This window comes from Salvelinus sp. IW2-2015, linkage group LG22 (assembly GCF_002910315.2).
Source record: "Salvelinus sp. IW2-2015 linkage group LG22, ASM291031v2, whole genome shotgun sequence".
NCBI classification, from domain to species: domain Eukaryota; kingdom Metazoa; phylum Chordata; class Actinopteri; order Salmoniformes; family Salmonidae; genus Salvelinus; species Salvelinus sp. IW2-2015.
Window position 1 is genome coordinate 16,746,999 of NC_036862.1, and position 14,968 is coordinate 16,761,966.

Below are 14,968 nucleotides of genomic sequence, written 5' to 3' on the forward strand. Positions count from 1 at the left end.
ACCATGTGTAGTTAACTAGCGATTATGATTGTTTTTTTAAAGATAAGGCTAATGCTAGCTAGCAACATACCATGGCTTCTTACTGCATTCGCGTAACAGGCAGGCTCCTCGTGGAGTGCAATGTAAGGCAGGTGGTTAGAGCGTTGGACAAGTTAACCGTAAGGTTGCAAGATTGAATCCTCGAGCTGACAAGGTAAAAAATCTGTCGTTCTGCCCCTGAACAAGGCAGTTAACCCAACATTCCTAGGCCGTCATTGAAAATAAGAATGTGTTCTTAACTGACTTGCCTAGTTAAATAAAGGTGTAAAAAAATACTGATTTCCGATTGTTATGAAAACTTGAAATCGGCCCTCATTAATCGGCCATTCCGATTAATCGGTCGACCTCTAACCAGAACTGTAGGTGTGCGAGAACTTTACCGGCATTATAGCATACGTATCGATGAATCGTTGTGACATGAAATACGAGTGATAATTTAACACATTTTGTACATAGTTATTACACTATGTGATGTGCAGTCATATTCAGGTCCTGATTGGTCAACAAGCTTATTTGACACGTCAAATAGTGTTATTTGACACAAAGACCCAAATGTCGTTCCATAGTATGAGAAATCCTGGTTGAGAATGAAACGACTGAACAACAAAACAGCACAGCAAGTAAGTGAAAGAAATAGGTTTTGATTGTTTTACTGGTAATGGGGGCATATGGAAATACCAACAAAATAACTTTTGTGTGTGTACCCTTTAACTAGGCAAGTCAGTTAAGAACAAATTCTTATTTACAAGGACGGCCTACTCCGGCCAAACCCGGATGACGCTGGGCCAATTGTGCACCGCTCTATGGGGCTCCCAATCACGGCCTGATGTGATACAGCCTGGATTCGAACCAGGGACTGTAATGACGCCTCTTGCACTGAGATGCAGTGCCTTAGACCGCTGCGTCTGTGTGTGAACTATTTAACTGTAATAGACTGCTTAGAAGGCCGCAGAAACTTTTAAATATCGGTATCTGTTTTTTTTGGTAAGGAAAATATCGGTATTGGCCAAAAATGTCATGGGTCCATCACTACTTTTAAATCTATATGCATCTTTGTTTTAAGTTTGTGTAGTTATTTTGGGCCTGTCGTCATTGTCTCATTGGATCAATCTGCCCTCTATCTTTGGTCTGATCAGATTTAGAGGTGTATGTCTCCATGTGATGTGTTTGGCTGAGGCTCATTGATCTTGCATACTGCCCTTTGCTGCCTTCAAACAATTGGTAATGTGAGTAATACGATTGATTTGTTAGGCAGGGGCTTGTATCATCAGGTGTACATTTTTGTGAATCATTTACCAGGGCTGTGTTTACACAGGCAGCCCAATTCAGTTATTTTTTCCACTAATTGGTAGTTTGACCAATCACATCAGGTATTTTTCTGAGCTGATCTGATGGATCCAAAAATCTGATTTGGGTTGCCTCTGTAAATGCAGCAAACATGGTCCTGAGATTGATCATTTAGTGGGGTTGATGGAATACTTCTTTGAGTCAAACGGCAGCATTGACATCAATAGCTAACACATCTGTCCATTGGATTTTACTTTGTTTGGGAACATTGTAATCACAAGGGCACCCTGATGTCTCACCCGTGATCTGATCTTTACTCTCTTCTCCTCGGCCTAGTGAATGGTAGTGTCTAGAAAGGGTATGTCCCTTCAGGAGAGAGGTGCCAATGTCCAACCGGCCTAATTCCAATCCAGGGGGGTCACTGCGCCGTTCACAGAGGAACACTGCTGCGGCCCAGCCACAAGACCATACAGTCGCGGGAAGGTAAGCCACCCAGCACATTTGAATATCTTTCTCGTTTGTTTGTTTGTGTTATGTTTTGGATTCTGCTTGTATGTTTGAACATGTGAGGGCATGCTTGAAGCTGTTCTCTACTGTATAGTCTTCTCTACTTTTCTCAAAATGGCTGCCATTTTTCCTATTCACCATTGATATTAGAACTTTAATAAGGGCCTAAACCTTATCAGAGCTGGAGCTGATAACGTTCATTCTGTTTCTAAATATTTCTTAAGCTTTTCCAATGTGTTTAAGTGAAAGGAAAAGCTTTGTGGTGTATTTTATATTAATCTAACAGTACACCTACATATAGGTTGTTTTTGCACAGTGTTGTACAGAGGCATTCCTTGGAGCAGTACAGGATGGGTGAACAATGATAGGGGAATAACTAAGTATTTTATTCATGATACGGAGTGATTACACAACCCACACTCACTTGCTCTTTAATTCCCAACCTTACAGGTTGCAGTCAGAGCAGGTAAAACATAAAACAAATTCCCCTCCTGAAAGTAGAAGACCTAAATCTAAGGCTTCCAAAGCCGCACCCAGCTCATCCTCTGGCCAGTCCAGGGGGCACAGCTCAAGAAGGTACCCCTCTTTCCTTAGCTCTCACTATGTGTTTGTGGGGTCTGCTTTTGACAATTGCACTTAAATAAAAATGTGTTTTAAATATGGTTTATTTTCTATCTATTGCACCCTTGGCTATTCACTCTATGCCTAAATTAATTGAATGGAAGCATTGTACTTGATCGCTTTGTCTTTCCAGTTTGGAAACTGTGCTAAAAGGTTCTCTCTTTCTCTCCTCCACCGTCCTGGCAGTAGCAGTCTGTCACTGTCTGTGGCCTCATTTGTGCTGCAAGACGACCCAGAGGCCGCAGGGACATCCGAGCAAGAGCCAACAGGCCACCAATCCAAGAGTGAAGGCACCACCCGAGGGTTGAAGAGAAATTCTGCACCTGACCTCAACACCTACACCCCCACCCCAGCCAAGAAGTCAAAATCCAACCCCCCACNGTGTTCTCACATGTTTGTTTGTTTTTTGGTGTGTTTCTGTCTTGCAGTCTGTCTGTTTGAACAAGTAAGGGATTGCTTGACATTCCTTCTAATGTATTACTAATGTCTTAAGCCTTTACAATGTGTTGAGTTAAAGGAAAAAGCATGATTTGGTGTCTTTTGTATTAATCTTACAAGTATATTTAGATTGTTTTGCATGGTGTTCTCCAGAGGCATTCCTTGGAGCAGTACAGGATGGGTGAACAATGATGTGGGAATGACTTAATCAAGTCTTTTATTTATGATATGAAGTGATGTACACACAATCCACACTCACTTGCTCTTTAATTCCCCACCTTACAGGTTACAGTCAGAGCAGGTAAAACATAAAGCAAATTCCCCTCCTGAAAGTAGAAGACCTAAATCTAAGGCTTCCAAAGCCGCAACCAGCTCAGCCTCTGGCCAGTCCAGAGGGCACAGCTCAAGAAGGTACCCCTCCTCTCTCCTTACCACTCACTGTGTGTTTGTGGGGTCTGCTTTTGACAGACTATTGCGCTTAGATAAAAATGTAACTATTGTTTTTCCATCTATAGCGCCGTTGGCTATTTACTGTAGGCCTAAATTAACTGAATGGAAGCGTTGTACTTAATCACTTTGTCTTTCCAGTTTGGACACTGTGCTAAAAGGTTCTCTCTTTCTCTTCCTCCACCGCCCTGGGAGTAGCAGTCTGTCACTGTCTGTGGCTTCATTTGTGCTGCAAGACGACCCAGAGGCCGCAGGGACATCAGAGCGAGAGCCAACAGCACACCAATCCAAGACTGAAGGCACCACCCGAGGGTTGAAGAGAAATTCTGCACCTGACCTCAACACCTACACCCCCACCCCAGCCAAGAAGTCAAAATCCAACCCCCCACCCAGAGACCGTACCACTGAGGCCAAGAAAGGCCCTGCCAAATCCTCCAAGAAGAGACCCCTGGCTACAGAGCCGCCTACAGGCCGCGGCAAGAAGAGCGGGGCCTCTGGGGCTTCACCGACTCTGAAACGGAAGAAGGCTGACTCCCTCCCCTGTCTGAGCAGCACTGCTGGGTCGCTCCCCAACCGTACCGACGGCAGATCTGCAAAACCCACCAAGCTGGCGTCGAAGTCGGCCGCCTCAGCCAAAGCTGGGTGTAGCACGGTGACTGACTCCTCCTCTTCTGCCTCCACCTCTTCCTCCTCCTCCACAGGCACTAACAGTGCCACTGCCACACAGGGCGCCAGGCTCAAGCAGGGCAAAGACCAGAACAAGGCACGTCGTTCCCGCTCCGCCTCCAGCCCCTCCCCACGCCGAAGCACCCGTGACAAGGAGCAGGCCAAAGCCGCCGTCTCGTCTAAGTTTGAGTGGGCGGCCCGCTTCAGTCCCAAAGTCAACCTGCCAAAGCCCAAACTGTCCCTACCCAGCTCCTCCAAGACAGAGACCGCCTCCAAACCTGGACCCTCAGGACTACAAGCCAAACTAGCAAGTGAGTTTGTCCTGCCCTCTCCTCGTACCTGTGTGGACCGTTTCACATTTCCCTTCAACCAAGGGTGGAGTTGGGTTTGGGGTGCTCATATTTGTAATGGTCAGCCAGCCAGTGTGAAAGGGTTTGCTTCCTTCAGGTTCAAAGGTTGTAGGGCTCTGTGAGCAGCAGTCTTTGGAGGGTTGTTGTGTGGCTCTGGTAGAGGTTACACTGGGATTAAATGTCACAGGACCCTTGTTGCGGCCTCAGTTACAGAAATTCACTCTGCACTGGGACTGCTGCTGCTGGGGTGACTGCTTCTCCCACCAGGCACACTAAACCACACACACACGGCGGGGATTAACCCTGCGCAGACAGTCGGTGCCGATAAGCATGCATGGACACACAGAGCGAACCTTGCAGATCAACTCCCACAGACACACATGTAACTGATAAAGGTTGTCCAAATTTGCTTCTTCGTTCCCTTTGGCCCTAACCCTTTAAAGTTTACAGATCTGGAGTGTATGGATTAGTATAAGTGTAGTGGTAAACCATATTGCTTAGAACGCTGCGCCACTCGGGAGGCCTAAGGCACTGCATTGCAGTGCTGGATGCGTCACTACAGACCCGGGGTTGATTCCGGTCCGTATCACAACCGGCTGAGTTCGGGAGTACCATAGGGCGGCGCTCAATTGGCCTAGTGTCGTCCGGGTTAGGGGAGGGTTTGGCCAGGGGGGGCTGTACTTGCCTCATCGCGCTCTAGCGACTTTGTGGCAGGCTGACCTCGGTCGTCAGTTGAACGGTATTTCCTCCGACACATTGGTGCGGCTGGCTACAGGGTTAGGCAGGCGGGTGTTAAGAAGTGTGGTTTGGCGGGTCGTATTTCGGAGGACGCATGACTCGACCTTCGCCTCCCGAGTCCGTTGGGCAGTTGCAGCGATGAGACAAGATCGAAATTGAGGAGAATATGTGCCTTAAAGATCTGCAAATACCTGGCTTGACTGGTTCAGGTTTCAGTACCAGGCCGGCCTCAAACTGGAAGATGTAAATAATCTGTCTGGTGGCTCTACTGTAGCCGGTTGGACTGTGGCGCAAATGGATATTTGTGAAGGACAGACTAATTTACTACAGCCTCTCATGTGTTAGGTAGGTGGGCTCGCTAACGTGCTCGGAGGCACTACACTTTTGCTGTCAGATCAGACACAATCAGCCCTGAGGTTACGGAGGTCACAATACAGCAATGCATTATGGGAATTGTAGGGTGAAGGTCAGACTCTGGCTGTAGTTTGTTTTGAAGAAGAGTGAATGCATGGCTCCTAATGTTCACTCATACAGTCTTGAGTTTAAAGCTCCTAGGTGGGTTAGGGGGGAGCTGTCACAAATGTAGTGCATGCGGGTGAGTGGAAGATGATCAGTGCGTTCTGGTTTGGGCTAGGGGATTCCAAGATGGTAACCGATGCTGGGCACGCTGCCACAGGGCCCAGCTCCAAACATGTGCCCGCTCTGAGAGGTCCTGACCAGACCGTCCTGCCGGTTGACTAGCAAGCGTCAGGTTCTCACTGGGGAGGGGAGCAGAGAGTGATTCACCCACTTTTATTAAGGGGGGAGGGGCACATTTTCTCACTTGTAGTGCACACTGTCACACACACACACACACACACACACACAACATCTTCTCAGTCTGTCGTCTCTGCTGCTATAATGGTGAGTAAGCTAGATTGCATGGTGGGTACGCGGTGTGGCTGTGATGGCGCGTAACAGGCTTCCTGCTGTAGCAACAGTACATTGCCATTTGATTATTCTGTTGTGTAACTGGTGTTACTGGGGGACATGTGTGTGGTTGGGTTTGTGGCTACTTGTCTGCTGACCGACCCTGTATTATATCTGTGTTGGGAAAAGGTCAGTCGGTGTCATATTTTTGCACTCTGTTGGGACCCTCGGGTTTAGCATGAAGGTTGTTCTGTACTAATGAGAGATGGGCTATTTATACTCTCACCCAGCGTCGGTGGCACTGGGCTCTCGACTGAGAACAACACCAGAGCTGTCAGTGTGTGACTGTCCTCCCTTACTGTTATGAGTGACTGGTGCCGACCCCTCTGAACCAGTCCTTGCCTTGCTCTTGACCGTTATGCCACTTGTCAACCACTAACTACTACTGTACTTAACCAAGGTGGCTGGCATCAGTTAAAATCAGATTTGGGGTAAAAAAACAACAACTTGTTTTTAACTTTAGGGAGTTAACTGATATTCCAGATTTTCTACTGGAAAAACACCCCTTATCACTGCTGAAACGGATTGGGTGAAATATCTTAAGACACCATTTGGTTAGTAATGGTTGTAGACTAAACCAACATTATATATAGTGGCATCTCTGCATAGCTCAATCATTTACGTTACATATTCCTCTTAAGTGATGGAAATGGATGAACTGGTTATCATGAGAGCAATATAACACATTTCTAGTGGTCTACTATCACTGTGGTTTGTCCTGTCTTTTGCCTTGACTGTTTACTCATTGGCTCCTCGTGCCTCATCAGGTTTGAGGAAGTCCACTAAGAAGCGCAGCGAGTCTCCTCCAGCAGAGCTCCCCAGCTTTCGGCGGAGCACACGCCAGAAGACCACGGGCTCCTGCGCCAGTACCAGGTACTACAGCCTCACACTGCTCTCAATGTCATCTCTCAACTTCTCTAGTCTAAAGCCCCAAGTCAATTGTAGTCGGCTGTATTTCGGTGTGTACAAAAAGTATTAAAATATACATCTAATATTCTATGGAAGCGGGTGGCTTCCTTGGCAATACCTAATGAAATTGTCCCTGAGAAGTCGATCTTTCAGTGCATTCAAAAGTGTTGTCAGCCATAACATGTTTAAAGGGGAAAATCCACTCCAGACATGAAACACCCTGTCAATTTGGTTATGTTCTATGAGTTGGTAAAATAACTATTTTCACAATGATTTAACGTCTAAGTTGACAGTGTGTAATCAGGAAATCGTGTTGTAACTCATCATCATAAGGTTCTTGTCACTGGAATGGGGAATAACACACTATCACATTTCATAAGGGTTTTAAAATGATTACCTGCACTCCAGATTACCAAATCAATCAATAGATGGTATGGGCATACATCTGTCTGTCGTCGTGACTAAGTATATATTTCGATTAGATGTGCTCAAACTAAACAGTGGACCAAATTATTCAACTCAGTTTCCCAATGCCGCAGGACAGGGATTGGGGACATTGCCCTGTATAGGGTGCTGTCTTTCGGATGGAACATTAAATGGGTTTCTTAACTTTGGGGTAGGGGGCAGTATTTTCACGTCCGGATGAAAAGCATGCCCAGAGTAAACGGCCTGCTACAAAGCCATAAAAGCTAGAATATGCATAGTATTAGATTTGGATAGAAAACACTCTGAAGTTTCTTAAACTGTTTGAATGATGTCTGTGAGTATAACATAACTCATATGGCAGGCAAAAAACAGAGAAAAAATCCAACCAGGAAGTGGGAAATCTGAGGTTTGTAGGTTTTCAACTCATCGCCTATCGAATACACAGTGGAATATGGGTCATTTTGCACTTCCTAAGGCTTCCACTAGATGTCAACAGTCTTTAGAACCTTGTCTGAATCTTCTACTGTGAAGTGGGGCCGAAGGAGACGGGAATGAGTAAGGTCTACCATGACCTGACCATGCGCTTTCATGTGAGAGCGAGCTCTGTTCCGTCGCACTTCTGAAGATAAAGGAATTCTCCGGTTGGAACATTATTGAAGAATTATGTTAAAAACATCCTAAAGATTGATTCAATACTTTGTTTGTCATATTTTTACGGACTGTAATGTAACTTTTTTAACCTTTCGTCCGTACTTTCCGCTGGACTTGCCCGCGCGTCGTGAGTTTGGAAAGTGTACTGAACGCTAGAACAACAAGGAGGAATTTGGACAAATGATGGACATTATCGAACAAAACAAACATTTCTTGTGGAACTGGGATTCCTGGGAGTGCATTCTGATGAAGATTGTCAAAGGTAAGTGAATGTTTCTAATGTTATTTCTGACATCTGTTGACTGCACAATATGGCGGATATATTTTTGTCTTGATTGGGCTCTTAGCGCCGACCTCAGATTATTGCATGGTTTTCCGTAAAGCTTTTTGCGGTTGCATTAAGGAGAAGTGCATCTAAAATACCATGCATAACACTTGTATTTTCATCAACATTTATAATGAGTATTTCTGTAAATGGATGTGGCTCTCTGCAAAATCACCGGATGTTTTGAAACTTCTGAACGTAATGCGCCAATGTAAACTCAGATTTTTGGATATAAATATGAACTTTACCGAACAAAACATACATGTATTGTGTAACATGAAGTCCTATGAGTGTCATCTGATGAAGATCATCAAAGGTTAGTGATTCATTTCATCTATATTTCTGCTTTTTGTGAGTCCTCTCTTTGGCTGGAAAAATGGCTGTGTTCTGTGAATAGGCACTCACCTAACATAATCGTTTGGTTTGCKTTCGTCGTAAAGCCTTTTTGAAATCGGACACTGTGGCTGGATTTACAACAAGTGTATCTTTTAAAATGGTGTAAAATACATGTATGTTTGAGGAATTTTTATTAGGATTTCTGTTTTGAATTTGGCGCCCTGCAGTTACACTGGCTGTTGAAGAGGTGGGACGCTACCGCCCCACGTACCCTAGAGAAGTTAACTCTCTGTGGTCACTAAAGATCCCATGGCACTTATCGTAAGGGTGTTAACCCCTGTGTCCTGGCTAAATTCCATGGCCACCTAATCATCCCCAGCTTCCAATTGGCTCATTCCTCTCCCCTGTAACTATTCCCCAGGTCATTGCTGTAAATGAGAATGTGTTCTCAGTCAACTTACCTGATAAAAATAAGGGTTGAAAAAATCTGCAATGAACTTTTCTCCTCCCTTCTTGCCCTGGGCTGTCTGTGGGAAAGCATAGATTCTGTAAATAGATCTATGGAACTCGACCAAAACAATGGAAACTCCAGGCACGCGGGGGAAAGATTCAGAATCCCTTATTGTGCCTACATTTAGGCTATTAGTGTATTTCACACAATCTTGCGGTAAACATCCGGGTATAATACTTGAATGGATGTCAACCCCAATACATGTTAACGTCATCACCAATCAAATGCATCACACTTAAAACATCACCTACCAATTTCTAAGGCTAGCCTTGCTACCAGCTTATACAAATAGGAGTAAGCATTTAGCAGACATTTTTCCAAACCCGAAAAGGACTAAATACTATCCAGCTAAATATATCCATGTCGGATTATAGTAACCACATTTGTGAGCCTGTTAAAACTCCTCCTAAATCATCAATATCCATTTTGTTAGATCAGATTTTTTTGAATGGCAGCCAATGACGCATCCTTGCTCTTGCCCCGGCGTTCCATTAATGTCTTTACTGCATGTATGGGAAAGGGCTGTTGCCATAGCAAGGTCAGCACCCCCCTCCTTGAGGCAGACGATCTGCAGGTTGAACATGGTAATATTGTAGACTCCTGCAGTTTGTTGATTTTACAGCTGGCTAGCTAATATACATGCTAATATTGTTTTTGTCATTATTGTGTGTAGCTATATTTGCTAGCCAGCTACCTAGCCCTCTGAGTGAGAGCGCCTTGCATTGTGTGTGTTGTAGTCGACTTGTGCTGCAACAAATTTCGACATCTTGCTAACAACCTTATTATAATGACAAAATGATTTAAATTTATTATTATTTAACACTGAATTAGTGGTTTTAGGTGAATTATTCCTTTCAATTAACTGTCCAGTGTTTACTGGTTTCTAAGATATGACCTATAATTCCAATATGAGTTAATTAGTTTTCCTTCCAAAAGTTTTTTATATTTTTTAAAGCCCCCCCCACACACACACACACACTTTATTTGGCCACATTTATTTGGGTATGAGGTAACATAACTATTTTAAGTTATATACATAATTTTTACTGGACAGTTTAACCATTCAAGAATGTGAATGCGCTTCTTGTCGGTACCTGCACACATCTGCTCACAGGTGTGTGTGTGTGAACATATGTTCACATTGCGAAACACAAGTGTAAGTTAGTGATTGCCTTATGACCAGGAATGTCAGTTGTGTGCCGCCATGTTTGATTGTTGGCTTTGTGGTCTAGTTTGTGTAGTCACTCAGTCCCACTATGCCCCCCCCCCATGCAGTCGGCGAGGCTCAGGCCTGGGCAAGCGCGGGGCAGCCGAAGCTCGCCGACAAGAGAAGATGGCTGACTCGGACAACAACCAGGATGGGACCAACTCCTCGGCCGCCCGCACTGATGAGGCCCCGCAGGGGGCTTCGGGTACAGGTACCTACTGCGACTAGGGCACAGAGTTTTTCCTTCTCAGCTCTCATGGTCAGGGACAAACTCAGTGCTACACCTATAATGGTACACTACCTGCTTGTGGTAGCAGAGATTCTCTCCCCTTGACCCTTAGTGGATAACATCTTTTGCACTATCCCACAAATTTCTGGTATGTGTTTGTTCTAAACGCATAGGATCCAGCCTAAGCTTGATGTAGCCTCTGCTTGGTGTGTGTGTGTACACTTAAAGATCGTTGACTGTTTTCCTAGGCCTGCCTGGGTGTGTATGACCCTTACCTGAACTCTGTGTTTGATGAATTTGTTGTAATTTTGATGATGACAATGGTGATTTAATTGCCCCTTAATTTTCTCCAGCTTCTAGCTCAGTGGCCGGAGCTGTAGGGATGACCACATCCGGTGAGAGTGAGTCCGATGACTCTGAAATGGGCAGACTCCAAGGTATGACGATCACAGCTTTCCTTAGATACAGGTGCCTATGTTCCTGTCTAAGAGTTCCCTGTCAGCCCTTGTTGGTGTTGCGGGGTCTTTGGTTGTTGTCTAACCTAGCTGTTTTCTCCCCACAGCCCTGCTGGAGGCCAGGGGTCTACCCCCACACCTCTTTGGGCCCCTGGGACCCCGCATGTCCCAGCTGTTTCACAGAACTATAGGCAGTGGAGCCAGTGAGTGCTACACCATCTTGTCTGTGTCCAGAATCCATTTAATTACCACTTAACATCTTTTTTATTTTTGTTATTTCTCCTTTTTTTTGTTACTTTTATTTAACTAGGCAAGTCAGTTTAGAACAAATTCTTATTTACAATTACGACCTACCCCGGCCAAACCCTCCCCTGACCCGGACAACACTGAGCCAATTGTGCACCGCCCTATGGGACTCCCGATCACGGCCGGTTGTGATACAGCCCGGGATCGAACCAGGGTCTGTAGTGAAGCCTCTTGCACTGAGATGCAGTGCCTTAAACTGCAGCGCCACTCGGGAGCCCCGAGTGAGCAGGATGTTTCCATTCTCCCTCAGGGGAGGCATGTTGAGTTCACTTATGTCTGTCTTTATTCTTCTAACCTGCTATTCACTCAACTCTAATCCAAGTGTGCTGACTGCACTCCTGGCAGGGCCCATATTAAAAACGTTTCTCAGAGGAGGAGTGCTGATCTAGGGTCTGATTCCCCCTCGCCATATAATCTCATTATATGGCGAGGGGTTTAGCCCATATCTTAAGGGCTAAACTGATCCTATATCAGCACTCCTACTCTTGTGAATACTGGCCCTGCTGTTTAGTCTCTACTCTGACCTGCTTTATCCCTCTCCTTCCAGGCTCCAAGGCTCAGCAGCTGCTGCAGGGCCTGCAGGCCACCGGCGACGAGTCCCAGCAGCTCCAGGCCGCTATCGAGATGTGCCAGCTTCTAGTGATGGGCAACGAGGAGACGCTAGGAGGCTTCCCCGTGAAGAGCGTGGTGCCTGCTCTGGTGAGTCACAAAATGCTTTGTCCGCCTTTAGTCTTAAGTCATTTTACACCATGACTTGATTTGCCAAGTCCCTTAATCCCCTCTTCTCTTCCTCACAGATCACACTGTTACAGATGGAGCATAACTTTGACATTGTGAGTATCCTGAGCTTATATCTTTGGGGGGGGACCCAATGTCATTTTCACCATGACATTAGGCCTACATTGCAAGGTGCTACACTCTGTCTCCTGGTTATATTTTGTTGCAAATAACTATACCTCAGTACAGTGTTTTAACTGTGGTTCCAGCCAACAAGGATTGCTTTGGAGTTATGTTTGAAATCTGTATCTTACCCCGTGCCTCTGCTCAGATGAACCACGCCTCCCGTGCTCTCACTTACATGATGGAGGCGCTGCCTCGGTCCTCTGCTGTGGTCGTGGATGCCATCCCCGTCTTCCTGGAAAAGGTAGGATAACCCCCTCTGCTCAGGTTCAGTAGGCACCAAACACACACTCATTCAAATTTCAGTACTACCTAGTACGTTTGAAAACATGTCCCAACAATTCATGCCTGCTGAATGCAATCCAGGTTTTCCTAGCCCACACCTTGTTCTCTTGTCTTCCATTTGTCATTCTCATGTTCTTGTTCCCTCTTCATTCATATGCAGTCATAAAACGGTGGTGGATATGATAATAGCTCTCTTTCTCTGTCTGCAGCTTCAGGTGATTCAGTTCATTGACGTGGCGGAGCAGGCCCTGACTGCCTTAGAGATGTTGTCAAGGCGACACAGCAAAGCCATCCTGCAGGCTGTAAGTGTTGCTCCCTCTGGCTCAGCTCTGCCTCTCTCTCATTTCTGCTCTCATGGGCTCACCTTAAAATAAGTGTTGACGGTGGTGGCTGTATGTTAGATAGATATACCTCATATTTTCCATTAGCCGGAAATAATAGTTGATAAATAAAACTGTTGCCGGCCAAAATGAACGGGAGTAAAAAATATTAAGTGGCCTTTAGTTAACTCGGCAAGACAGTTAAAAACAAATTCTTATTTACAATGACGGCCAAACCCTGCCTTAACACAGACGACGCCAATTGTACGCCGCCTTATGGGAGTAAAGAAATCCCATTGCAAAATAATAAGGTTGCACGATATAGCGGTAAGCAAATTGGAATCGGACGATATTAAAAATGCCGTCTTCGGCCTGATGTCTAGTATAACGCCTGTGCAAAACCGATGTCAAAGCTGACGTGCATACCTATATAACGTAGGTAGTTGACGCCACGAAAAATACTGCGCAACACAGGATTCCTAACCTAGCCCACAATGTCTGCTTTGTGGCTCTATTTTGATGTTTCAAAGGAAGATAATAAAAAATTCTATATGCAATGTTTATCTCGCTATTATTTCCCGAGGGGAGAAAGTGAAATCTTTCAATACCACAAACCTACTGACTCATTTTGAAAGTGCATCACCCCCAGATGTTCAGGGACTGTTTAGAACAAAAGCAACAACAAAAAAGAAGCACACTTCCAACAAGTTCAAGTCAAGCAGTCATTTGAAAGAGTAAGAAAATTTCAGCGAGATCTCTAAGGCAAAGTCCACTAACGCCAAGATAATGGAATTCATTGCCCTTGACAATCAACCGTTCTCTGTCGTGGATGATGTCTGCTTTCGCTGACTGGTCGAGCACCTCGAGCCCCGGTACACACTACCAAGTAGGCGCTTTTTTCCAGATGTTGCCCTACCGGAGTTACACAGTATTGTTGAAACGCACATCCATGAGCTACTTGCTATGGGTCACTGCTATTATCTTCACGACTGACATTTGGACCAGCGATGTCAGGCCCATGAGCATGCTGAGTCTGACAGAACAGTGGGTCGGCAAGGATTTCGTACTGAGGAAAGCCGTGTTGCATGCTCAAGAATGTGCTGGTTCTCATACCGCTGCTGCCATTTCAATGGCATTTGCGAACATGTTTTAAACTTGGAAACATGAACACACTCCTAGCCTGCTCAACGAAGCTGCCGACAGATCATGGGTTTAACTTGTAAAAGTACTCTACTAGAGGCTGTGTACATGCGATTCGTTGGCGTTCTCTTTGAGCCTCATTACGGTGTCGCCACCATGCTAGGTACAAGGACCTCTACTTCCATGCAGACAAGAAACAGGGTTTATGTGAAATGTTAGACACAGCTGGACAAGATGGAAACGGACACAGTGACAGTGCGCACTGACGAAGAGGACCCACGACAGAAGAGGCCATTGACACTGCTTGACGAAATCCTGGTTGAGAATGAAACGACTGAACAACACAACAGCAAGTAAGTGAAATAAATAAGTTTTGATTGTTTTACTGATAATGGAGACATGCGTAAATGCCAACAACTTTTTGGTGTGTGGGTGTTTCAACGATTTTAAATGTAGTAGAATGCATAAGGAAAATATCGGTATCGGCCAAAAATGACATATCGGCGCATCCCTACAAAATAATGCTTTTTATTAATTGACTTAGATACATTTGACCGCCATGCTTATCGGTCTATAGGTTAATCGGTGTAATAATATATAATTTGCCTGTGTATTTTCGTTAGTTATGCATCTTATAAATCCAACTATCACACGCGCACAGCATACAGAGCCTATTTTGAGTGGGATTTCTCCTGCTGCTCCTCAGCTGGTTGCTGCTGGAGTAAAATGTTATTTTTATAAGCACATTCATTTACGCAAAAATTGTAAATGCAATCACGTGTTACCAGTTTTGGTGCACGATTTTAAAAATAGCTATTTGGATTTCTCAACTTGTAATTTTAGTGCGCAGGCCATTCACCATTCAAGTGCAGGCAATCAGTGCGTCAAACATCACTTTTCAATGTG

The 14,968-nt window shown here is 45.1% G+C and overlaps 1 protein-coding gene across 5 annotated transcripts in view; it reads left to right on the forward strand.

Moving 5' to 3' along the window:
• Nucleotides 1-14,968, forward strand: part of LOC111949606 (E3 ubiquitin-protein ligase TRIP12) — a 48,229-nt gene that overhangs the window by 10,374 nt on the left and 22,887 nt on the right. For 4 of the 5 annotated variants that reach the window (XM_070434074.1, XM_070434078.1, XM_070434075.1 and 1 more), the window contains 11 exons: nucleotides 1,663-1,809; nucleotides 3,178-3,303; nucleotides 3,538-4,316; nucleotides 6,830-6,935; nucleotides 10,496-10,638; nucleotides 11,010-11,093; nucleotides 11,219-11,314; nucleotides 11,965-12,116; nucleotides 12,215-12,250; nucleotides 12,466-12,561; nucleotides 12,812-12,904. In XM_070434074.1, the coding sequence (XP_070290175.1) occupies nucleotides 1,712-1,809; nucleotides 3,178-3,303; nucleotides 3,538-4,316; nucleotides 6,830-6,935; nucleotides 10,496-10,638; nucleotides 11,010-11,093; nucleotides 11,219-11,314; nucleotides 11,965-12,116; nucleotides 12,215-12,250; nucleotides 12,466-12,561; nucleotides 12,812-12,904 (1,809 nt within the window). In that variant the 5' untranslated portion in view covers nucleotides 1,663-1,711. Of the gene's footprint in view, nucleotides 1-1,031; nucleotides 1,266-1,662; nucleotides 1,810-3,177; nucleotides 3,304-3,537; nucleotides 4,317-6,829; nucleotides 6,936-10,495; nucleotides 10,639-11,009; nucleotides 11,094-11,218; nucleotides 11,315-11,964; nucleotides 12,117-12,214; nucleotides 12,251-12,465; nucleotides 12,562-12,811; nucleotides 12,905-14,968 lie in introns of those variants that run through there. The other variant, XM_070434077.1, reaches the window with a different exon arrangement.